Source organism: Crassostrea angulata, chromosome 5, assembly GCF_025612915.1.
Source record: "Crassostrea angulata isolate pt1a10 chromosome 5, ASM2561291v2, whole genome shotgun sequence".
In the NCBI taxonomy this organism is placed as follows: Eukaryota; Metazoa; Mollusca; class Bivalvia; order Ostreida; family Ostreidae; genus Magallana; species Magallana angulata.
Window position 1 is genome coordinate 2761968 of NC_069115.1, and position 25150 is coordinate 2787117.

The 25150-nt window shown below is 35.7% G+C and overlaps 3 protein-coding genes across 4 annotated transcripts; 2 read left to right on the forward strand and 1 right to left on the reverse strand.

Moving 5' to 3' along the window:
* The first annotated feature begins 4375 nt into the window (after window positions 1-4375).
* On the forward strand, window positions 4376-9111 carry LOC128182907 (hepatic lectin-like). 2 transcript variants are annotated; one of them, XM_052851685.1, is made up of 5 exons: window positions 4376-4518; window positions 6629-6729; window positions 7225-7318; window positions 7689-7914; window positions 9005-9111. In XM_052851685.1, exons 1-5 carry the CDS (start codon window positions 4485-4487, stop codon window positions 9033-9035), a joined length of 486 nt encoding a protein of 161 aa, XP_052707645.1. In that variant the 5' UTR covers window positions 4376-4484; the 3' UTR covers window positions 9036-9111. The 2 variants fall into 2 exon arrangements, with proteins under 2 accessions (XP_052707645.1, XP_052707644.1); XM_052851684.1 differs by lacking the exon at window positions 4376-4518 and having other exon boundaries at window positions 6571-6729.
* Window positions 9112-11728: 2617 nt separating this feature from the next.
* LOC128182906 (perlucin-like protein) lies at window positions 11729-21087 on the forward strand. Its single transcript, XM_052851682.1, has 5 exons — window positions 11729-11883; window positions 18052-18155; window positions 19693-19783; window positions 20521-20773; window positions 20994-21087. Exons 1-5 carry the CDS (start codon window positions 11847-11849, stop codon window positions 21025-21027), a joined length of 519 nt encoding a protein of 172 aa, XP_052707642.1. The 5' UTR covers window positions 11729-11846; the 3' UTR covers window positions 21028-21087.
* Window positions 21088-22263: 1176 nt separating this feature from the next.
* LOC128183622 (uncharacterized) lies at window positions 22264-24281 on the reverse strand. The gene is made up of 2 exons (XM_052852729.1): window positions 24261-24281; window positions 22264-24034 (listed from the first exon to the last, which is right to left on the reverse strand). Exons 1-2 carry the CDS (start codon window positions 24279-24281, stop codon window positions 22487-22489), a joined length of 1569 nt encoding a protein of 522 aa, XP_052708689.1. The 3' UTR covers window positions 22264-22486.
* Between the last annotated feature and the right edge of the window lie 869 nt (window positions 24282-25150).

Here is a 25150-nt window from a genome sequence, read left to right on the forward strand (position 1 = left end):
CATTGATCTATGAAGGTATAATATTTCTTACATGTATACACTCTCATGTGTTATATGTAATTTTTAGTTTGATATGGTAAATTATTGATATTTTTTAGAATAAAGATGTGGTAAAATCAACTACTAATTACATGTACATAATGCATTCATGGGTGCAGTAATGTAGCCCTCTACAATTTCTTATTTATCAAATGAAATATTTTTTTTTTGAATTCATGTTGAGAAAATAACCTTGTATTAACAATTGTTTTCCCTTGGACTGATATGTCACATTTTCATTGGTTTAAACGTAGCACGTGATTGCCTCATATATCTCTATATTTGTTCTTGTGAGAAATAATATTAGGCAATATGGCCGTCATTGGTCGACGCTTCGCTTACTCATTTCGACATTTCATAGTATTTAATACATAAACCGCATGCCGTAAGTTCTTAAAGTATTTGGAGTAGTTGCCCTTTGAAATTCTTTAAAATTAGAGTAGTTGCCCTTAGAATATTGACGTCACATTGTTTTGTCTGGAGCAGAACAAAATGGCAGCGTCGAAATTTGCTCAAATCTCTGCAGAGGAAAGGGAGAAAACATTTAAAACTGAATAGCAACAAAACATTGTAAGTAAACATGGGTGAAGCAAGGATTTTTAAAGAATATTTGAAAGGTGAGATTGAACATTTTGAAGAGTTTAAATGAGTTAAATTGGACGAGATGTTAGGCATCTTGTATATGGCTTTACGTAGATCATCGCTATTTGTGATTAATTTGTCGCTGGATAGTCCTCGGGAAAACAAAACACTTATTAGGTTAGTTACTGACTCACTACGGAAATATATTGGGTTGATCAATCTCATAGACGGCTCGGCTTCGCCTCGCCATCTATGAGATTGATCAACCCAATATATTTCCGTAGTGAGTCAGTAACTAACCTAAAAAGTAATATTATCCCAAAACCAGATAAAATACACCAGCATATTTACAAGTTGTTTTATTCAGCAATTAGTCGTCTTATTCAGCAGTTAGTCGTCTTATTCAGCAGTTAGTCGTCTTATTCAGCAGTTGTGGCGCTATTCAAGTTTACAATAGGGGGTTCCTACATACTGGTAAGAATAATCATCATTTCAAATGAAAACCTACCAAGGTCATTTAACATGGCGAAAAAATCTAAGTTTTGTCTAGTGATTGACCAAATAAAAACCCCATATATGGACTATGCTTGATTGTTTTAAATATTTCATTAACTACACACCTTCAAGTCCAGGTCAGCAATACAAATGTTATTTATCTACAATGTATTAATAATTTTAACTAAAATCGTAGCGAAAATTAATCACTCACTGTCAGTGTCTTTGCTAACTGAGCTTTTGAAAATGGTCATTGGCTATTTTGATATGTTCGTATTTTGTATTCTTTAAATTGTGACGTAAATATAACACCGCATATCGATCATCTTAAAAAAATGATACTGGGTTGTTAAATTAGCAAAACATTATATTTCCAGTCAGAGTTTAAATTTAACGATGGATCCATGCGTGATGAACATCAAATATTCCGTTTGAATTCTTGAATTCAATTTTTAAGATTAAAACACAATCAAATAATATAATGTATCGGTACCTAGGTGTCAAATGAAATCGCTTAGCGGGAAAATGCATAAGGACTGTCAGTACTTTTGGTACTTTGATTACATCTGTATTAGACTTCCAGTTTGTCACAACGTCTCACGACGACCGACATATAACTGTAAATAGCCAGTGTAATCTAGATATTAGTGTCTTCCGTCACGAAATCTGTGTGGAAATTTGTAGCTGCTCGGTCGGTTTTGTATCTAATTTTATGCATGTAGTCCATTCAATTTTATCTAAAAGGATGTCTGCACTTAAGGACATGCGATATTTGCGAGAAAAATAATCTTTTAAAAGTATTCTCTTTTTTTCAATTGCAGAAATGGTCAACATCTAAACTGCAACTTTGCGTAATTGCGTTAAAAAAAGTATGTTGTTACCAAGTACGAATTTGTTTTCATAGGCGGAGGTCATCACGATTTCTTGAATCTCCACACGATAATAGGACGCCCACTTTTATACTGACTTCATACATAGTCAGCGCATGTTTGTATATTGTTCTCCGTTTAACAGTAGATGTATATTTGCGTTGTCAAAGTTATGCCAAAGGGAGATTATTAAACAAGCATGCGCTTATGGTTTAAATGAGAAAAAAACTGCTTCTTCTTACGTTCGCTTTCCCTATTGTAAACGAGAGTTGATGCATGTTGAATATTATAATTCCCCACGTGATTTCTCACCTCAAGTAAGTTTGTAAATACAAAATTCTATCACGTGACGTGTAAGGTAGCATGTTATGTGCTACCTAGGACAATGTTTTCGAACACGTTGTCAAGCATTGATTTGAAGTCTTTTTATACTTACATGGGCGTAGTCTAATTGTTGAAACCATAGTAAATAGTATACTTGTAACATATAGAATAGATAGGGTTATGGTGAAAGAGTGATCAAATAAATTGTTATACATGGCATTGTTATTCATGCTAGTCTAATTTTAGTATTATTCTGATAATGTCAGCTCCACCTCTCATGCATATTATTATCAATCTAATATTTGATCAAGGGGAGATAAGCGAAAATTCTCCTTTTTTCGAAAGTTGTAAGCAGAAAAACATAGAATGAGCTTATTGTATCACTGTCTGAAGTCTTAAATTATGTTGGAAATTGAGTAGACTATTTAAACCTTTTAACAAGAGGGATATTAGGCTAAGAAATAAACGCAACAGAAACGACCGAAAAGGGCCAAAAACCCGGCGCTAAGTGCAGTCATCCTTTGCAAAACCTTAACAAAATTGCCACATATTTATTTTAATAAACTTAAACGTGCAATGCCTAAACAATCATATGCTAAAAGTGTAGAAAAACCGTAAGCTGTAAAATGAAGAAATTTAAGTGAAAGCCTTAAGTGAAAAAAAGTAGAAAACTGGAAAGAATGTTTTTCTACTTTTGTAGTTACAATGGACATTTGAACATGCAAATGTGTTCAATATTATGAAATCAAACACATTTAGATTAAAATAAAGAAATTTGGATGTTGACCATCGTTTTTTGTAAAAATTAATAGAAAACTAGCTAAGGGAAAATATCTTTTGTACATAAAATGGACATTTTAACATGCAAATGTGTTCAATATTACGATATCTAGATATGATCTACCAATTACTTGTAATAATAACCAGACTGAAAGCTACAGGCCCCGTCAATCGATTGGTCGAAACCTACAGCTACTAAAACCGACAGGACTGAAAGCTCCAGGCCCCCTTTAGTGATTGGTCAAAACCTACAGCGACCTAAGAAAAATCACGGGCTGCACAAAATAATCATGATGATGTCAGACTCAAACTCCCATAGAAAACGATTTGACTGTTTCTTTTAGCTAACGTACAATGTGCATTCACAGTAATTTAATGAATCTTATTTCATTTTTACAATTAATTTATTAATTTGTTAAAAGAAAGGTATAAATATAAACAATAAAATGCTTTCTTCGATGATTCCGCTAATGCAGGTTATGTGTTTTTTCACAATGTCGTCACCTTCATATCCCGCATAAATCACATAAAAAAGCATTTCATTGTTTAAAATGTCACGCGCAACGTACATTACTGTAAATTCCCTATATTACGCGAGTTCTTAATTCCGCAATCCCGCTGGTTTGTATCAAATCACGAAGATATAAAATCGCGAACGTTGAACTTTTTTTCTTTTTTCTTACTGTTTTCAACTCTCGGAAAATAATGGCGAGATTTTAAAATCCGCGAAGGATGCTTCTCGCGATTTTACGCGGATATCAATTCCTCGCGTTTTAGGAACTTACAGTATTCTTTTTTTATAGAACACCGTTAATCTTTCCTATCAAAATATTAGTTAACATAGGTTACCTTAGCTTATGTTAACTGAAGTTTTTTTGTTTTTTTTTTAAGAAATGTTCATGGTAAGGTAAATAATTCTGAAAAACTAAAGATTGTACAGCCTGAAATCGAAAAAAATAATTAAGTTTACAATCCAGCCTAAACTATGTACTTGTTGGAACCATAGAAAATTGCAAAGTATCGCTCCTTAACCTATCCAACTTCACATTATCGTTTTTCATCTTCGCATCTATGCATTTTCTCCTTTGCAACTCATTCTCCTTTTTTCGCCCTTTTGCAAAATTTAAAAGATACCGCGGACAATAAAACCTATCATATTCCTTGTAGGTGATTTTAGACATGAATAGGCATGCGTATAAAACATATATCAATATCACTCTTTTTTGCTTTCTCGTGTCATGCATTTCTGGGTTCTGTAGTTTCTGGTATCTTTCCATGGCAATCACCTTAAACCTTTTCACGTTACAATGTACTCTACCGCCGAGAGATAAGACCGGGGTGTGACGTCATCAGTCACTATCAAGGACTTCACCAAGAACGAGACCATTCACAGAAATGTCGGTCCTTCCTCTGCTTACCTTATTATCAGGTATATACAGTCGCATAACATTTGAATATATGACACGTTTAGTCACATTTTGTCTTAAAAAATGTCATCTTTAAATTACCTCCAATTTATAGTTAAACAACTATAGTTATTAATATTTTAAACACGTTTTAATACTATTACAAACGTTTGGTGGATGCCATTGTCGATCAGTACCAAACAACCGCAGTCTTATATTTTCTGTATTCTTAATCGTGATGTTCTTTTCAAATGAGGAACATAGAATTGTAAAACTATTAAGTTAAAAACGTCTTTAAAAATCACCCATTCGATAATTTTTTAACATGTTTTATTTAATAAAATATGTGTGTATCCGTCTAGTAGACTTGTATCAGTGTCTTACAACCCTGTCTGGTAGTCCTGTGTGTGTCGTTACATTGTATGACTATTGTAACATTGTCTGTTGTAGTCCTGTGTGTGTCGTTACATTGTATGACTATTGTAACATTGTCTGTTGTAGTCCTGTGTGTGTCGTTACATTGTATGACTATTGTAACATTGTCTGTTGTAGTCCTGTGTGTGTCGTTACATTGTATGACTATTGTAACATTGTCTGTTGTAGTCCTGTGTGTGTCGTTACATTGTATGACTATTGTAACATTGTCTGTTGTAGTCCTGTGTGTGTCGTTACATTGTATGACTATTGTAACATTGTCTGTTGTAGTCCTGTGTGTGTCGTTACATTGTATGACTATTGTAACATTGTCTGTTGTAGTCCTGTGTGTGTCGTTACATTGTATGACTATTGTAACATTGTCTGTTGTAGTCCTGTGTGTGTCGTTACATTGTATGACTATTGTAACATTGTCTGTTGTAGTCCTGTGTGTGTTGTTACATTGTATGACTATTGTAACATTGTCTGTTGTAGTCCTGTGTGTGTTGTTACATTGTATGACTATTGTAACATTGTCTGTTGTAATCCTGTGTGTGTCGTTACATTGTATGACTATTGTAACATTGTCTGTTGTAGTCCTGTGTGTGTCGTTACATTGTATGACTATTGTAACATTGTATGTCTCTCTGTTGTCTGACCGTCGTAGCATTGTTAGACTATCGCATTATCGTCTGACTCTCGTAGCGTTGTCTGGCAGTTGTAACATTTTCTGACCATCGTAGCGTTGTCTGACTGACGTAGCGTTGTCTAGCCGTCAAAGCATTGTCTGAGTGTCGAAGCGTTGTCTGACTGTCACAGCATTGTCCATCTGTCGTAGCGTTGTCTGCCAGTCGTAACATTTTCTGACGTCGTCAATCGTAGCGTTGTCTGACCGACGTAGCGTTGTCTGACTGTCGAAGCACTGTCTGACTGTCGTAGCGTTGTCTGACTGTTGTAGCCTTGTCTGACTGTTTTAGCCTTGTCTAACTGTTGTAGCCTTGTCTAACTGTTGTAGTGTTGTCTGACTGTTGTAACGTTGTCTGAGTGTTGTAGCGTTGTTTAACTGTTGTAGCCTTGTCTAACTGTTGTAGTGTTGTCTGACTGTTGTAGCCTTTCCTATCTGTTGTAGCGTTGTCTGACTGTTGTAGCCTTGTCTAACTGTTGTAGTGTTGTCTGACTGTTGTAACGTTGTCTGACTGTTGTAGCGTTGTCTGACTGTTGTAGCGTTGTCTTACTGTTGTAGAATTGTCTGACAGTTGTAGCCTTTTCTATCTATTGTAGCCTTGCCTGACTATTGTAGTGTTGTCTGACTGTTGTAGCGTGGTCTGACTGTTGTAGCGTTGTCTAACTGTTGTAGCCTTGTCTGACTGTTGTAGCCTTGTCTAACTGTTGTAGTGTTGTCTAACTGTTGTAGTGTTGTCTGACTGTTGTAGTGTTGTCTGACTGTTGTAGCTTTGTCTGATTGTTGTAGTCTTGTCTGATTCTTTTAGCGTTGTTTGACTGTCATAACATTTTCTGACCGTCGTAGCGTTGTCTGACCGACGTAGCGTTGTTTGACTGTCATAACATTTTCTGAGCGGATTAACTGTGTCTGACTGTTGTAGCTTGGTCTGACTTTGCGTTTTTGTTGTCTGACAGCTGTAACACTGGCTGTTGTAACAATGTATGACTGTCGTGACTATGTTGACTGCTATAACATTGTCTGTCTGTCTGTTGTAGTACTGTCCGTCTGTCTGTGCGACTGTGGAGTCGGGTGGGCGGAGTTAAACGGAGAGTGTATCTACTTCAGCCACGACAAACACACCTGGTCCGACGCAAGAGTAAGTTGTGAAGTCTATGGCAAACCGAAACCATTTATTCTTTCATAGCGTTTGTAACCCAGTTATGTAGAAAAAGTTGAGAACTCAATGGCAAACCTTAACTATTTATTCTTTCATAGCATTGGTAACCCATATATGTAGAGTAAGTTTTGAACTAAATGGCAAACCTAAACCATTTATATTTTTTCATAGCGTTGGTAACCTAGTTACATGTATGTAGGTTTTGCATATCCATCGTTGGTGTCGACATTAACTTTGTTTTCTCTACACAAATATACATGAAGAATAAATTTATAAACAGAATGTTTGCACAGACTCGCAGGCCAGATTCCTGAATAAGAAAAAATTAATAAACAGCAAGTTTACAATGACTATGCCAGATACCTGTATATGTATATTACATTAATGTACGACATGTTTACACAGACTTATATGTCAGATTCATGTAAATGAATGCATGACTTCTTGGTTTAGTTAACACTTCTTTCAATGTAGACAAAATGTCACAACATGAACAGAAGTTACCTGGTGACCATCGACAACCAGCCGAAGGCGGACTACATCAACAAGTTTCTGAGCACCCTCCACCGTACGTATCTTCCAATGAAGCATCATGGCTTTATAACATTTTGGCAAAGGGGTCGAAAAACTTCACATAGGCCTACAAACTTTTGAATAAGAACCTCATTATTTTAGAATTGCTAAATAAAAAATCATGAACTAACCATTTTTTCTTAAGTAACGTTTTTAATATGATTTTCAAAAATATGTTCCAAAAACCATCTGATTACATACTTATATGTTTTATACTTAAAGAACTGTAATACAGTTTACAAAATAAAGCATTTTTGAAGGTAGAATCGTGTCTGAAGTTTATAGATGTAATCAGTATATGGCCAGAGGGCAGAGTTACAAATTTAAGTTCACTTTTTCTGATCTATGATCACATGATCAAACAGACTTTCGGCAAGTTGGTTACTGGCTGGGAGGAAATGATTATATCGTTGAGGGCCAATGGCGCTGGAGTGAGACCGGAACTGGATTAGGGGATTTCACTCAGTGGGGACCCGGATATCCGGACGGTAACAGGACGCACGACTGCATGCTCCAGGTCTTCAACGGAGAAACATCAATGTGGATCGACTCCAACTGTGCTCATCCACACTACTATATTTGTGAACACCAGTAAGTCGTAACTGAATATGTGAACACCAGTAAGTAGTAACTATATATGTGAACACCAGTAAAGCAGTAAGAAATAACAAAACACCCATAAGGTATGATTACTTTTAAACAGGAGTATGTAGTAACTTAATTAGTTAGCATCCGTAAGTAGTAACTAAATATGTGAACACCTTAAGTAATAACTACATGTAAATATGTGAACATCCTTCAGGTCAAATTATTTTTAAACACCAAAGTTGTAACTAAATATGTCAACATCCGTAAACTGTAACTTGATATATGAATATCCTTAAGTAGTGAGTAAATATGTGAACATCTATAAGGTATCTATTTTTTTAACACCAGTAAATAGTTAATCGATACGTGAACACCTTAAGTAGTAAGTAATTATGTGAACATTCGTAAGCAGAAACTAAATATGGGAACACCTTTAAGTAGTGACTAAGCATGTTAACATCTGTAAGGTAATTTTTATTTGAACACCAGTTGGTTGTAACAAAATTTGTGAAAATACGTAAATAGTTACTAAATATATGAACATTTATAAGATATTATTATTTTTTGATTTCAAGTTAGTAGTAACAAAATATATGAACACCTGTAAGTAGTGACTAAATATGTGAACATCTGTAAGGTTTTATTCCTTTTATGAACACCAGTAAGATTAAACCCTTTAAGTAACATCTCTATTCGTGGGTCATTATTTTATTTGAGAACACCGAAAGGTAATTACATTATGTATGGATACTTGTACCTGAGATTATTTGTTCGTCTTATCAAAAATGTAGTTAAGGAATTAATCATCGGTATGGATTATTTAATATTAGATGAATGGCTCATATTAATATATATTATATAAATGCTAAACATTAACAGACAAAAATATGAAAGTTTTTAAAAACTATAGGAAATAAATGTTTGTTTATTGGGGTCATTTTAGAATAATATAGCGACAAAATCTCAATTGTACTAAACAGCTGATACGAGATAGAAATAAAACGTTGGTTATAGATGTAGAAGTTTTAAGTGTTAACAGATCATTTTCTCTAATACAATTATGATCCTTTATGTTTTGATCTTCTGTTTGTAGAGCGCCGACCGTCAGTACTGTGATCGGCTGATGGCTGACCGGAAGCTGATGTACTGATGTTGTCTTATTGGAAATAAACCTAACGCTAATAAACATCCATTCTTGTATATTATCTCTGTTTGGAGTTTTTTTAGTTTGAAATTTAATATAGTTTTTAACTTTTCAATTATTCATCAGAGGGAAAGCAATAAGAAAGCTTTCCTAGCCGATGTCGACAAAAATATATATTGTAAAATAAAATTTTAAATACTTGTCTACAGATATGAAGTACGAAACATGGTTCAATGTTCGAAACTACACAGAGACGCTTCCTTAGGTCACCCGTGCTATCAGTGACGTCACACCTCATCTCTTGATTTTACTTGGGAAAAAAAAACCCATGAAACGTGTCCTGTTAAATATAAGATATCTTAGAGTCAACTGATGTTAACATAAATGAGCAAACTTTATATGAAATTAATGCAGTACTTGTAAGCATTGAGATGTAATGATTCATAATTATTTTTTTTATAACAAGCATTTTGATTGGCTAAACACACAGAATAGAAATAGTTTATTTTGTATAACCTGATTAGCTTATGTAGCCAAGCCCCCTTGGCAACCCCAGCCGGAAGTATTTATTGTGTGTGCATGAAACATTGAAATTTAATAATTTATCTAGTGCAGTGTTCTTAGGTTTGCTTAAATAACTTTGTTATAAAAAAAAAGAAAGCAAACAATGAATTACTAATTTTTGGTATGGCGTTATATAATAGGTTATTATATAAATAGTGCCTGTTTGGGAGGGTAACAGTTGAAATTGATACCCCGAGGAAACCATTGTCAACCGACGTAAATATGTTTTACTTATTTTATATAGAATGACGTGAATCCACGGCGAACCGTACGCGAATAATTTACACGCATGTAACAATTCGTTGTGATCATGATACCCGTTGTTAAGTGAGTTGCTAACGCTGAGGGTAATAGAACGGATTATCAACTGCGTCTAAACCAATCAGATTGGTGAACATGAAAGTATAATAAACATGAAAGTATAATAAACGTATATTATACTTGTAGAGAGATTGATACAGCGACGGTAAAAGATAAAAACCTAACGAGGTATTTCCATTTCGGGCCATGTCAATGAAAAGTGACAATAACAAACGTCAACCATCTCAAAAATGAAATAATGTATTTTTACATTAATCATGTAATGAATACATCTTTTTTCAAAACAGTGGTAAACGCGTTATATATTTTACACGTTTCTGCATCAGAAACATTTCCACATTTACATTCAAAGTATTTTAAATAAGTAATTATAATGATGACGAAATACAGTCGCTTCCTTTTTATATAATATAATTTATATGTAATGTTACATACAAACAAACAAACAATCACAACTATATATCTACCAGAGAATAATAACAGTAAAGCAGATGTATGAAACATGTAAAAATGCACAGAATTAAAGAAAAATAAAATCAGGATATTCCCGAACAATATGTGAACGCGAATGTTGCGAATATTTCTAACACGAAAATAATAGATAAATTGTAGTAGCTTTATATAATACAGACAACGGATGTCCCGATTAAATCGGAAGTTGAAATGTTTACATAAGATTTATGTAAACATTTATGAAATGTTTGACAAAACAGCACCCACATGTATATTAGGTATATATGGTTGTAATGTTATGTTTTACTGTATAGAGTATAACAGGTTCCTCTCACCATTATAACTATAATAGGATATCTCTTACCCGTGGTTTATTACAGAATATCCCTTACCCGTGATTTAATACAGGTTCCTCTTACCCTTAAAATTATTACAGGATATCTCTAACCCGTGATTTATTACACGATATCTCTTGCCCGTGATTTAATACAGGTTCCTCTTACCCTTAAAACTATAACATGATATCTCTTACCCTTCATTTATTACAGGATATCTCTTGTCCGTGATTTAATACAGGATATCTCTCACCCGTGATTTATACAGGATATCTCTTACCCGTGATTTATACAGGATATCTCTTACCCGTGATTTATACAGGATATCTCTTACCCGTAATTTAATACAGGTTCCTTTTACCTTTAAAACTATAACAGGATATCTCTTACCCGTGATTTATTACAGGATATCTCTTACCCATGATTTGTTACAAGATATCTCTTACCCATGATTTATTACAAGATATCTCTTACCCATGATTTGTTACAAGTATCTCTTACCCGTTATTTATTGTAGGACATTTCTCACCCTTGATTTGTTTAGCCTAAAACTATTTTAGGATAATTTTTACCCGTGGATAATTTTAGGGTTCCTTTTACCCTTAAAACTATTACAGGGTATGTCTTACCCTTGATTTATTATAAATTCCTCTGACCATTAAAACTATTACAGATAAATCTTACCCTTGAATTATTACATGGTTTTTCGTATCCTTAAACCTGTTGCTTTCACGTGATTTAATACAGTGTTCTTCTTACCCTTAGTAATTACCAGATATTTCTTACCCTTAGTTTATTACAGGAATCCCCATAAGTTAACACATGAATCAATTTTTTTCTAATGCTAATAAACAAGAATAATAGCGGGTCTGTGTATTATACCCCCTCCCCCATTTTTCCACACTACTGTGAATTTTCAATAGTGGGTCATATCTTAAGCAATGCTCTACTTTGGTATAAATCGTGATGTTCTTAGAGTACATCAAAGCTCTACACAAGATTGGATCGGTAGAACTAGATCATTCAAGTCATATGTGAGCCCGTCACATTTTTACAGATAAGTAAAGGGTCATTTAGTGGGGCGCTGAACAATTGTCTGCAAAGCACTAACAGAAAACATGGCGGCCGTCCCAACATCTCTCCTCGCTATCCTGGGTAAAGATAATATTATAAATTCATTTTTACTTATTAATTACTAAATTTCATTTGGTAATAAAACATATGACATTAATTGGAGGAAATGTTTATTGTTTTATGTTATTTATGAGTTATTAACAAAGATACATATAAACGTGTATACAAAAACATATTGAATTTTTTGAAATACTTTTGACTCTAAACTATCTATTATGATATACTAATGATATGTAATCGAATTTCTTTACCTATTACAATGAATATTCTTAATGTTTTAAGTTCAAGATACTAAATATAAAGTGTTATATGATTTTAACTCTTAAAGGCAGTGATCAAATAAGATTGTTCATGATTTTGTTTCATTTCATGGCATGTGTAAATTATCCATTTGATTTGGATAATTTTTCTTTTTTAGTATGACATTTTATTTTCAAATTTTGACACGACTGTTCATTTGATTTTGTACGGTTGATTTCGATGCCTATCATATTCTGTACTTGTTCAAAGGAAACCCTTAAAACAGAGAAATAAGTTCAATGTCTACAATATATCATATCATATGGGTTATATGGGTTCAATCCGTGTTCAGTGTTGTTTAACAATTTGAGGTGACTCGTTCTGTTCGCCAGTATGTTTTTGACGGCCGATTGTAAGTGTCCGCCGTACTTATTACAATTATTGTATCCATGTATCTTAAGGCGACATTTCTTTTCTTTTTGTCAGAGGTTTAAGTGACAGAGTCCACTATAGCTACAGGATGTAAAACAACTGTATCTATATGTCTTATTGCGATCTTTTTAGTTTTGGTTTTAGTTGGTTTCAGTGGCGGTTGATTCAAAGTGTGCACAATAGTTATTACAAATGTATCTATGTACCTAAAGGTGGTCTTGTTGGTTTGTCAGTGGTTCTAGTAACAGTGGATCTAAGTGTTAACCATAGTTATTACAACTGTATTTATGTACCTTAAGGCGATATGTTTTTCTCTTTGTCAGTGGTTCTAGTGACAGTTGAATCTAAGTGTTAACCATAGTTATTACAACTGTATTCATGTACCTTAAGGCGATATGTTTTTCTTTTTGTCAGTGGTTCTATTGATAGTTGAATCTAAGTGTTAACCATAGTTATTACAACTGTATTCATGTACAATGTGATGCAATATATATTCGTACAAAATGGCGGCGTGTTTACATTCGCGACAGAATTAGGTCAAACTCCAAATTCTAGTTTTCATCTTTAAAAAATATTCTCAATAACTAAAACTTACCTAATACTTTGTAAGATGACCTATCAACCGAATTACACTTTGTAATCGTCGGGGGATTGTGTTGTAGAGGCTCTGTACGTACTGAGGCGTGATAGATGTCCATACCCGCTGTATCTCTCGGAACAGGTCGTCCTTGTTTTCAATACGACCAACACGTGCTTGCAGCTTTCTTTTCAGTAACAACCATAAATTTTCAATGATGTTTAAGTCGGGACTTTGTGCAGGCCAGCTCATGGTTCTTATTCCATTTCTATGGATAAAATCTTGTGTTGAACGAGCACGGTGTACCGGCGCATTGTCATCCTGAAAGATGTACTGTTCTTTGGGAAAATGTCGGACTATAACCGGCCACAAATTGTCATTTAGTACTTGCTGGTATTTCTCTGCATTGATGTTGCCATTAACAGCTGTAATAGTACCTACTCCGTGCCACGAAATGCATCCCCAGATCATAACTTCGTATGATGGCTTCGCCCGACGTGCCTCAACCAAGTCCGGTCTCCAGCCCTTGCCCCGTTTTCTCCAAAGATAGACACGAGAGTTCTGTCCCACAACGATTTTTGACTCATCTGAGAAAATAACTTTTCTCCAGTAGTTCCCAACAGTCAATTTTCTCTTTTCTCTGCACCAAGACAAACGCTTTTTAGCTCACCTGAGCTGAAAGCTCAAGTGAGCTATTCTGATCACATTTTGTCCGTCGTCCGTCTGTCCGTCCGTCTGTCTGTCCGTCCGTCCGTCTGTAAACTTTTTACATTTTGAACTTCTTCTCTAAAACCGCTTATCCAATTTCAACCAAATTTGGCACAAAGCATCCTTATGTGAGGGCGAATATAAATTGCAGAAATAAAAGTCCGATCTGTATTCAAAGCGGAGAAAACCTTGAAACTGTAGAAAAAGGGGGGTGCATTTTTAAAAATCTTCTTCTCAAGAACTAATTAGTTCAATTCAACGTAGTTTAGCATAAATTATCCTTATGGGAAGGAAAATATAAATTGCAAAAATTAAGTGCTAATTCTGATTCAAATCTGAGTTATTACGAAAATAATAATAAAGGAAATGCGTGTTTCAATCAGTTTGATAGCTTCGGGCTCGGCATACGGTAAGAATTACCTACGGTAAAATGGGTAGGCAAGACTTGGTCTGAGCAAAACAAAAGATTGGCAGGTATTAATCTGCCAATCTCATTAAAATTTCGGGATATTTGATGGACCAGTATATTTGTATTCGCTGTAAAAATTGCTGCAAAATAATGCGTATTTGGAATTGACGATTGCCGATCTGCCCCGGCTTTTATTTTGCCACGGCCTGGGTTTGCATACCCATTTTACCAAGACTCGTATTCCATACTTCTAAAACGAGGTTCTTTGTTTAAAGCAGCCATGACATCATACGAAAAAGGGTCGATCTGACTATGATGAATTTACTTGCTATGCAACCGTTCGCGTATGAAGGGAAATTTTTGAAACATGCAAAATATATTGGTGCCGATTTTGTGAAGTAAATTAAGGCTAAATATTTCAATGCGTTGACAGTTTTCACACATGACGTTGGTGTTAGCTTGTTCTGATTTTCGTTTCGTTTTCATTATTTATGCTTTGTAACCTGGGAACTATCGTCTGTATTTCGTGATTTTTACGTATCAAATAAAACAGAGACTTCGGTAAATCAAACAGTTAACAGTTTACCTGCGCAAATTAAGCAATATCTGATGTAGGGGTACTGAAGTACAATTCATTCTATCGGTAATTCGGCATTGTCTTTTGCGTAATGGTAGATTAATGCAATAGGTTTTGTTGAGATGCTCGGCATTTTCTCGAGTTTATTCAGTTTAAATAGAGTTTGATATCGCTGACGGAAATATGTAGGTATATACATGTATATATATGATTCATTTCGAAAAAATAAATTGTGTTCTTTATTTGTTATACATGTAGCTAGTGCATGTTTCTTGTGTTTAATTGTTACCCTACAATTTCTATTTACTAACCATATTTGAGTGTTAAGCTTCGAATTATAAGCAAGATACAGAGATTTGCTCACAATTCTATGTTTGTACACAGATCTTAAAAGCTACAGATTAAAAAAGTAAAAAAATTGTCAATATTTATTACGAAAATTTTCAAAGTCTGTTCTTCCAGAAACCAACTTATTGAATTGTAAACTTAACCTTTATAGCTCACCTGAGGGTGGGGCCACAATGGGGGGGGGGGGTCGAAGTTTAACAAATGAATATATAGAGTAAATCTTTAAAAATCGTCTTCTCAGAAACTAATCGGCCAGGAAAGCTGAAACTTGTGTGGAAGCATCCTCAGGTAGTGTAGATTCAAAGTTGTGAAAATCATGACCCCCAAGGGTAGGGTGGGGCCACAATGGGGGGTCGAAGTTTAACATATGAATATAAAAAGTAAATCTTTAAAAATCTTCTTCTCAGAAACTAATCGGCCAGGAAAGCTGAGACTTGTGTGGAAGCATCCTCAGGTAGTGTAGATTCAAATTTGTAAAAATAATGACCCCCGAGGTTAGGGTGGGGCCACAATGGGGGATCGAAGTTTTACATAGGAATATATACAGTAAATCTTTAAAAATCTTCTTCTCAGAAACTAATCCGCCGGCAAAGCTGGAACTTGTGTGGAAGCATCCTCAGGTAGTGTAGATTCAAAGTTGTGAAAATAATAACCCCTGGGGGTAGGTTGGGGCCACAATGGGCGGTCGAAGTTTAACATATGATTATATAGAGTAAATCTTTAAAAATCTTCTTCTCAGAAACCAGCCAGGAAAACTGAAACTTGTGTGGAAGCATCCTCAGGTAGTGTAGATTCAAATTTGTGAAAATCATGACCCCTGGGGGTAGGTTTGGGCCACAATGGGAGGTCGATGTTTTACATAGGAATAAACAGAGTAAATCTTTAAAAATCTTGTTCTCAGAAACTAATCAGCCAGGAAAGCTGAAACTTGTGTGAAAGCATCCTCAGGTAGTGTAGATTCAGAGTTGTGAAAATAATGATCCCCAGGGGTAGGGTGGGGCCACAATGGGGGGGGTCAAAGTTTAACAAAGGAATATATAGGGTAAATCTTTAAAAATCTTCTCAGAAACTAATCAGCCAGATGATTCTTTATAATTGTTAAGACTTTGGCCCCAGGACAATTCTTTGGCCTCATGAGAAGGTTCAGAGTTTGATGTACGTTTATATCCCGTATATAAACTATTGTTAGGGATCTTTTTGAGAACTGCAATACTCAACATATGATATGACTATAAAATCATCCTGTTAGAAAAGGGACTAATGATTATAAACATAAGAATATCCAGGGGAAAATGGATTTTATTTATACAGGATCTACATGTATTATTGTACATTGTCCAGATAGTTTGTATTATGACTCCATTGAGCTGATTTTATCATAACTATTGTTCCTCAGGTGAGCGATGTGGCCCATGGGCCTCTTGTTTCTATTCACTTCTCTGATCACTAGTTTCTTCTTTTCACCCGTCTCACGAATCCATTTTTGTGCAGATGCAATTGCACAGTTCGTTTAGATACTGGCCGCTCTCTGTTTTCATTAAATTGGTCCGTAATATCCTTCATACTCTCTCTTCTGGTTTATCCATTGGTGGGTTTTCACAAGCCTTTCAAGTTTCCGATAATCTCGGGATGTCACGGTAGATTTCCTGCCTCGTCTTGGGATGTTTTGTAACATCGTTGTTCTACACGCTTGTTAAAACTTGAAATTGTAGATCTGGGTATTCCGAAGGTTTCTGACACATAGGTAATAGTTTTACCATCTTGTTACATTTTCCATACCATTTCTTTTACCTCATTACTCAATTCTTTTGCTTTGCGCCCCATCTTGTTTCCGTCGATAGTTGAATCTAAGTCTTAACCATAGTTATTACAACTGTATTCATGTACCTTAAGGCGATATTTTTTGTCGTTGTCAGTGGTTCTAGTGACAGTTAAATCTAAGTGTCAACCATAGTTATTACAACTGTATTCATGTACCTTAAGGACGTTGTTTACTCAGGGTTTGAGTTCTCAAATCTGGATTGTCAAAAAGTTCAATTTAATGAGTAAAATTTGTTTTAAATACAAAAAGTATTTATGAAATGAACTATAATTGACATAACAATCGATTTTTCTTTTACTAAATTATGGGATTAGGCTCTGACAAAGTTTGACTTTTAGCAAAGCCGAGGAAATTCGGATTAAATTTTTCAGATTTTGTTTTCCACTGAAATATTTTTGATAGTACTATGATATTTAAAATTAAGATTTTATTTGTTAATCAACATAATTTGGCATATTTTCTGTTGGTTTTATCTTGCTTTTTCGTTTAGATAATCGTATGGCACACACTACAAAAATATTGAAAAATGCTTAAAAATGATAAAAGACACCATATCTCACAATTTTGATCATTGACCTCATATAAATTTTATGCCAGGAGAGTAAGGTCATTATACTTAGTTTAGTACTATAAATGTTTTAGCATTATCATCATTCAGTTTTTTGTTATATTGAATCAAAAATGGGTAGTAATTTGAAAACTGATAGAGGAAATTCGCACTAGAATACCCTAAAAAATTGTGATTGAAAACTTAATTCTTTGTATCAATTTGATGTCACTACCATTCATAAACTGTATTTCATTTGTCAAAGAATTAAGCAATTTGTATTATTTTCACAATTAAGAAAATCTCAATTATAGTGTAAAATTTTTTTGGATTTTTCTTAAATTTTCAAAAAAGATTCAATGGACATTAACTCAAAAAGTAGGTCATTGGCCTACTTATTTGAAAGTGAAATAACACTACCATGTAAGGTCTACAACCCACAGTAGTTGGTTTTTCATTATCATCAGTGGAATTTTTTTTCACTCTGAGTAAACGTCATCCTTAAGGCGATATTTCTTCTCTTTGTCAGTGGTTCTAGTGACAGTTGAATCTAAGTGTCCTCTGGACTGGGTGGAATATGACAACAACTGTATCCAGTTCAACAAGGACCAACACACGTGGATGGACGCCGGGGTAAGTCTGGCTTCCCTACCCACACAATGGTCTACACCGCTTCTCTTGTTATTGTTCAGTACAAAAGTGCTTGGAGTGTATTATTGTATGTATATATAATTTCTTCCCTTTACTTAATATATAGTTACTTACTAATCGTCTCTGTGTCCCAGCGAACGCATGAAGCCGTGCAACCAATTAAAAGACGCCACTGACGACGGCCACTGGCAACAACCTGCGTCTCTCTCCAACTGTGCCCCCCCCCGTTCTCCTATCTCTGATTTGCGCCTCAAAGTGATTTTTTGTCCTCCTCACCTTCTTTTCCCTCTAGAGCTCGAGTACATGTAGTTTTGAGGTTTGAATTTAAATAGCCTTTCCATTTCCAGTGTCTCCATTGGAATGTGTCTGATGGTGGGCTCCTTGCTGTACTATTTGTACATGTACTATCAATACTGATTCCATATCTTGTTTTAATCTTCAAGAAATTTTCTTGAAGCTTTTTTGATGGACCGTAATAAGCTTCTTCCCATCTTTCTCGATGTTTCTCCAGAGTTCAGAGCGATACACTAGCACATAGATCTATAAGATTTGTGTTGAATATTCTTAGTGATGAAATGAGCTGATTTCCGTAGGTTGTTCAGGGGGAAAGGACAATCCCTGTCCTATCCTAGTCTTTTCTTTTCACTGCTTCTATTCCTTAAATTCGGTCTTGTAATTGTCCATCGTGGCTCCAATGTAATTGTCCATTGTGGCTCCAATGTAATTGTCCATTGTGTCTCCAATGTAATTGTCCATTGTGGCTCCAATGTAATTGTCCATTATGGCTCCAATGTAATTCTCCATTGTGGCTACGATGTAAAGGAACGTTTGAACCTCCTCTACCTCCATGTTGTTTAGGTTGATGGCATCGTTCTTTTTTTCATTCATCTTCATGCCTTTTCTTTATTCAAATCCCTATATAATCCTGTATGTCTCACATTCAGGCTGGTGGTCTTCACTGACATGACGTCATTTTTGTTGGCGTAAAGTTGTCAGCACGGTCAAGATCTTCCACTGTGGACATGAATTTCCAGCGTATTCCACGTTTTTTCATGTTGGTGTTTCTCATTATCTAATCGACCACAATGATGAAAAGAAAACCCAAACATTACACATTCCTGCCTTACTGCAGTCTGAACCTCGAACAGGGCTGTTGGGTTATTTTCCAATTTCTATTATGCAGCTAGTACTTTCATCAAATATTTCACTAATGATGTGGACTTCCATATCAAGAGTCCTATAACTTTTTGCCTTATTCAGTACAATATAACTGTATTTATTTCTTGTCCATGTCGGATGCTGACCGATACCTGGTTCAATATTCTTTCATTGATTCCTGGTCTCGAAGACTACTGCTTGATACCCGGTATAATTGTGTAAGCTGTGTTTACTCCTTGTTCTGGAAGAGATATCTTCCGATACCCGGTATAATATAACTGCATTAATTTCATATATTTTTAGAGATACTGTATGATTCCCGGTACAATGTTACTTTATTTTTTGTTTGTTCTTCTTTAAGGGTCACTGTCGAAACATGGGCGCGCACCTGATCACGGTAGACTCCGAGGCCAAGGACAACTTTATCAAACAGTTTCTTAACGTTTTTGCAAGTGAGTTGTGTTTTAGTGTGGTTGTCGTTACAATTTAGGTGATAATTTATATCCTATTTAATTTCAAAACCCTCTTAACAGTAAAAGAGATCTGTGAAAATAACTATTCCTGCATTGGTCATGTATAAGAACCTTGGTACAGCCGCAGGTCTTAAGCTCTACGAAGACAAATTGGGTTGATAGACCGTAGGAACACAGTTCCTCTCATACAATTATTAGCACACAAAAATATGCGCTGGTGCTAGTCTTCAAAACGTTCGTTATTTACCTTGCCTCTGAATCTCTTTATTCAATACACACTCACCATACCCGAAAAGTGAAGTATGTTTAATGCACGTGCAAATCGAAAGTCGTCATTTTGAGGAGGGTGAAAGGTCAACAAACTAACCATCAGAGCTACCTAATATTTAAAGATATTGTTTGTTTAGCTATAAACTGTTACAACAAACTCGTTTTTAACGAATTTCAAGAGACAATAAAAAACTTCGTAATAGCCGTAATTCGCTTTACGTTTATAACGAATTTGTTTAAAAAATGTTATAGCGAATTCGTGATAAAATAATCGGCTAACAACTAGTTTCCCACACTATCATAAGTTATGAAATTAGTATTAGCGTCATTTACAAAAACAGTCAATATTACCATGTTACTTCGATTTTTGAAAAAAATCTGAATATTATTCAAATATGAGTATCTTATATATGTATCTTAAGATTGCATGTATCGTTTTATTTCAGGTGAACATCTGAATATCTGGTGGATCGGGGGTTCAGATTTTGCTAAGGAGGGGGTCTGGCAGTGGTTGGCGGGGGGATCCGTCAGCACCTACAACGGATGGGGCCCTGGTCAGCCAGACGGTAACAACACAGCCAACTGTATGACGTACCGGTTCTTCAACCACACCATCATTGGGTGGGCGGATGACGTCTGCTCCCCCCACACTCACCACGGACACCATACTCACATGCCAGGATACATCTGCGAAAAACCGTAATCTATACATTTTATCTGTCTGTGCGCCTCTCTCTCTCTCTCTCTCTCTCTCTCTCTCTCTCTCTCTCTCTCTCTCTGTGGTATTTTTTTATCTCAAATGTTGTCAATATGTCTTTGTTTGTCATTTTGTTGAGTTACAAAAGAAGCTTTCATAAAGAATAAGAGAAAAAGGAAGAAATATGTTACATACATATATTAATGTAACGGGTTCTTTCAGAATGGACTCTTTTTCAACTCCACTGGGAAAGTAAACTACAAAATCGTGTGAATCTTCTATATGTGCTTCATTCTGATTAAAAAATTTCAAAACATTTCACGCTTTCTGCCAATTATTACAATGATATACCACTCATCGATTAAAGTATAATTAAATACGGAATCGCTATGTTTTCACAATTTCCACGTGCATAAAAATTTAATAATTGATTTCATGCGATTTTTCATTTTTCTTGGCATGGATTCAGTTCAAAAAGATTCTTAATGTGACTTTTTTAAATTTATTTTTTTTTTATAATTTAACTCTGGTTGTAACGCGGCATTTGATTTAATAGAAAAAATTAGTTAATTGTATAATTTGGTTTGCACGTTCGCGGATTATAAAGCGTAAAGTGCCCCAACCCAGGTTTATACTCGTATAACTTGGGTAGATATTGAGTTTATTTCTTAATTATTTCGTTAATGAAATATCCAGTTTGTTGAATTACTAGATATAGATTAAATACATAAGAATTGTGTGTGAAATTTTTTAATTGACAAAATAAATTCAAGAAAAGTTAACATACACATGAATTATACGTCTACATCTAAAATCTCCAAAATACTCTATTTCTAGGAGCGTTTAATGAACTGTTTATGCGGAAGAAATGACGATAAAAGGATTTCTTATTCAACCAGAAATTGACCCTACGTATAAGTTATTTTCAGCGTGTTTTTAAAATCTATTCATTTAATTGATAAAAGGCCTTATTATGTATAAAAACATAGTACATGTCACATACCTTATAATTTGATAGAAACATTTTGTATTTGATCGTTTTCTCCCTCATCCAAAACTGAGTTTTGTTGAAAATATATATCTAATTAATCTACAACTTTTTCATATACACGTACGTAAATATTGTAAAAAAAAAATCAAATATCAATAATAATAAAAAGGCGAGTTTTACCTCTTTCTGGTTATATTTGAAATGGGGGGGGGGGGGGGCTCTTATTAATAATAGATTTGTTTTTAAATGTAGCATATGCTGTTGTAAATAATGAAAGTTGCCATGCAGTTTTTCCTTCCCATTCAAGTGTTGTGCATCGGCAATCAGCGCGTGCATTTTGCGATCGTTTGCAACGTTTTTGACTTAGAGAGTTGATGTAGGCTAAATTCTTAATTTGAACTGTCTGCCTCTCTTCTTACTTCACTTAAAAGCACAAGAACGGTTATCAATTCATTTTATTTCAATCAATAAATAACAACAATATTCAAATATAAACATGACAACACAATTCGGTACATATTTGTTATTCACATTGCATACACTGCATACACAATTAATACTGACTTGTTTACTCTGCAACAACCAACACAACAGGAAGCAGCAACAAGATGCGTGTCTGACCAACGCAACGCAATCTTTTACAATCACGGAAGCAACACAAGATTGTTCAAACGACCCGAATTTTCTCTCACACCTTTAGCGTCAGTAAACGATTGCGCCGACTCTAGTGCCTTCGCCGGCCCCGAAGCTGTAGGATCTGCTCGGTTCTCTCCCGCGTCAGCTCTGTTTTACACAGTTTCTTACAGTGGTATTGCCTGACCCTACACTTCTGTCCACACTTCAGATAGTTATCTTTGTACAATACAAACGTCGTGTTTGTTCGACAACTGCGCATGCACCGGATGGATTCCACTAGACACGTTGTCTGGCAGCGATAAAAGGTAAACTTCTGACGTTGAAAATTGATAATACGATTTACTTTCTTGGTAATTTTTGACACTGTGTGAACAGCTTTAGTAGCTGGTGGCGTTGGTGGTTTCCTCGGAGTGGTAACCATGGGTGGCTCCTGGATAGTTGGGATATCGGTGGTCACTGGAATCTTTGTCACCGGTTTAGCGGAACCGGGAACGGATGTCGCTGATTTCTGACCCGTTAAAAAATCTGCCATCGAGGAATAACTTGGCCCTGATGGTTCTGAAACTACAAGGTTAGAGGTCACCTCTGCTGTGGATGAGACTGCGTTTGGCGGGGCTTCCACGACGGGGTCGGAAGGAGAGGGATAGGAGATGGCGCTAGAAGACGGACTGGCCTCAGGAGGCTGCGATACAACGTTGATAGTGGGATCAGGGTTTGAGTTGAATTGTGATTCATAGTTCAATGACCCCGTAGACGACTGTTGGGCGGGGACTGTTTCAAGGACGGGTCCGACTGGGATCCCACTGGAGAGTACGTCCGACGCCGACACCTCAATCTGAACTACGGGTTCGGCTATTGGGGAAAAAGCATTGGGTGTGATCTCAACGGCAGAGGACATAGAGTTTGCGGAAACAGAGGGTTCAGCGGTTTGAGCTGACGGTTCGAGTCCTGACGACGATGCGATGAATGAATTCGCCACGTTTTGTTGAGACATATCCACTGTCATCGTGTCTCTTGAAATAGGGAAGCCTGCAGAAAAGGAGGAGTCGGCCACAGATTCCAGGGCGGTGGATGGGGCGGACTGTTCCAGGTATTGTGATGCTTGATCCGCGCTGGACACTACTTCATTTGTAGAACTATACAAAGATGAGGCTTGGTCAGGATAACTTCCGCTTTGTGACATATCAGCTTGTTTTGGATTGTTGAGAGTGGAAGGTACATCAACAAATGTTTGGCCGATAGAAGGAAGGTAGGCCTCGGACTCTTGCTTGACCTCTTTCGGCGCAACAGTTGTATCCACTGAAGATTCGGGTTTGATATTCTCAGGGGATTGCGTAGGATCAGCTGATGTCTCAGGTTCGAGTTGCTCGGGCGCCAGAGTAGAATCTTTTAAGGACTCAGGTTCGAGATTCTCTGGCGCAGGAGTAGAATCAGCTTGTGACTCGGGTTCGACGTTCTCAAACTCAGTTGGAGGGTCAGTTGATGAATCGGAATCGGAATCCTCCGGATCAGGAGTAAATTCCTCAGGATTTGGAGTGGTTCCCGAGTCCGACTCTTCGCTGTCATCGTCAGCGTAAGTATGGACAGAAATGAAAAGCAACAACACTGCAGAGACGACTAGAAGCTTCATTGTTTGCTGAAAAAGGATCCGATAAAATAGGAATAAGCAGTGGAAAAGGATTGATTAAAATAACGGGATTAAATAAAGGACAAAAATCTTGCGCAAACTTGGCAAATTACAAAGTTAATACAGCTGAATAAGAGTCTTTAAACTTCCAATTAATTTCAAATACTAAAACCATATATCTCTCTCTCTTTTTTTTTGGCTTTTTGTTTGCCTTTTATTTGTAAATTTAACTTACTGGAATCTTCACACCTTTCATAAATATAAATGATCTTTAAAGCTGCCTAAGATTATCGAAATGCAATGAAAATAATGGCAAATATAGAGAGATAACGGTTGTAAATATCGCAAAATCTCATGATTTTAAAATTTAAAGAATGGTTACTTGACCCTCATAGGCGTGTCAGCGTTCACAAATTGCGAGTTAAATATTTTGTAACTTGCTAAAACTTTCGAGATTATTTTTTCATCCTAACTTTACACGGAAGAAATGTCCGTTTCATATTCTGTTTTAGTCTTTTTCTCTTTCGTAACTGTATGTATCCGCCATTCATAAATGAATGAGAAAGCAGAGTGTCGACAATAACCATTTTTTCTTCAGGCGACGAAGAAAAAAGGAACGGTGCCAATAGCAGTTTTTTTTTCAAATTTCGAAAGACAAATGCCCCAATATACATTTGATTTTGAATCTTCTAATTTTTTTTTTTTTTTTTGGAAAACTGTATAAAACATTTATGGGATATTAACAGCTATAAGTTTAGAATGATACAGTGTAATATGTGGACTTACCATTGTATGAATGAAGACCTATCCACTTCGTCTTAAGAGCCAGCACGTTTGTCTGTGAATTTAGAAGATCAAGTGTTTTAATACCGTCATTACAATTCTAAGATTCACCTCTAATTACCGTTATCACGAGGTGGCCCCTGGATACACTCTCTCATCATCTGATAGGGGCGCCGAGGTGCACATCGCCAGGAATTTATTTATTTGACATTCGTATTAACAGAAATTAATAATTTATGTCAATTTTTCAATATCAGGAAATTTGTTCAACACTCGTTGTTGCACTCTTGGTTATTTGGCAAATGATTATGGTCTGAATTCATGAATACATCTCCATGTGTA

What these genes read in the sequence shown, in the direction of transcription:
- LOC128182907 (XM_052851684.1), top strand. Translation starts at nt 6,571, where the DNA reads ATGTATGACTGTCGTGACTATGTTGACTGCTATAACATTGTCTGTCTG. An exon ending in ACACCTGGTCCGACGCAAGA is followed by an intron (nt 6,730 to 7,224) that starts GTAAGTTGTGAA and finishes CTTTCAATGTAG; the next exon opens with ACAAAATGTCACAACATGAA. An exon ending in TACTATATTTGTGAACACCA is followed by an intron (nt 7,915 to 9,004) that starts GTAAGTCGTAAC and finishes TTCTGTTTGTAG; the next exon opens with AGCGCCGACCGTCAGTACTG.
- LOC128182906 (XM_052851682.1), top strand. Translation starts at nt 11,847, where the DNA reads ATGGCGGCCGTCCCAACATCTCTCCTCGCTATCCTGG. An exon ending in GTTTCTTAACGTTTTTGCAA is followed by an intron (nt 19,784 to 20,520) that starts GTGAGTTGTGTT and finishes GTTTTATTTCAG; the next exon opens with GTGAACATCTGAATATCTGG. An exon ending in GGATACATCTGCGAAAAACC is followed by an intron (nt 20,774 to 20,993) that starts GTAATCTATACA and finishes GGGTTCTTTCAG; the next exon opens with AATGGACTCTTTTTCAACTC.
- LOC128183622 (XM_052852729.1), bottom strand. Translation starts at nt 24,281, where the DNA reads ATGAAAGGTGTGAAGATTCCA. An exon ending in TGAAAGGTGTGAAGATTCCA is followed by an intron (nt 24,035 to 24,260) that starts GTAAGTTAAATT and finishes ATCCTTTTTCAG; the next exon opens with CAAACAATGAAGCTTCTAGT.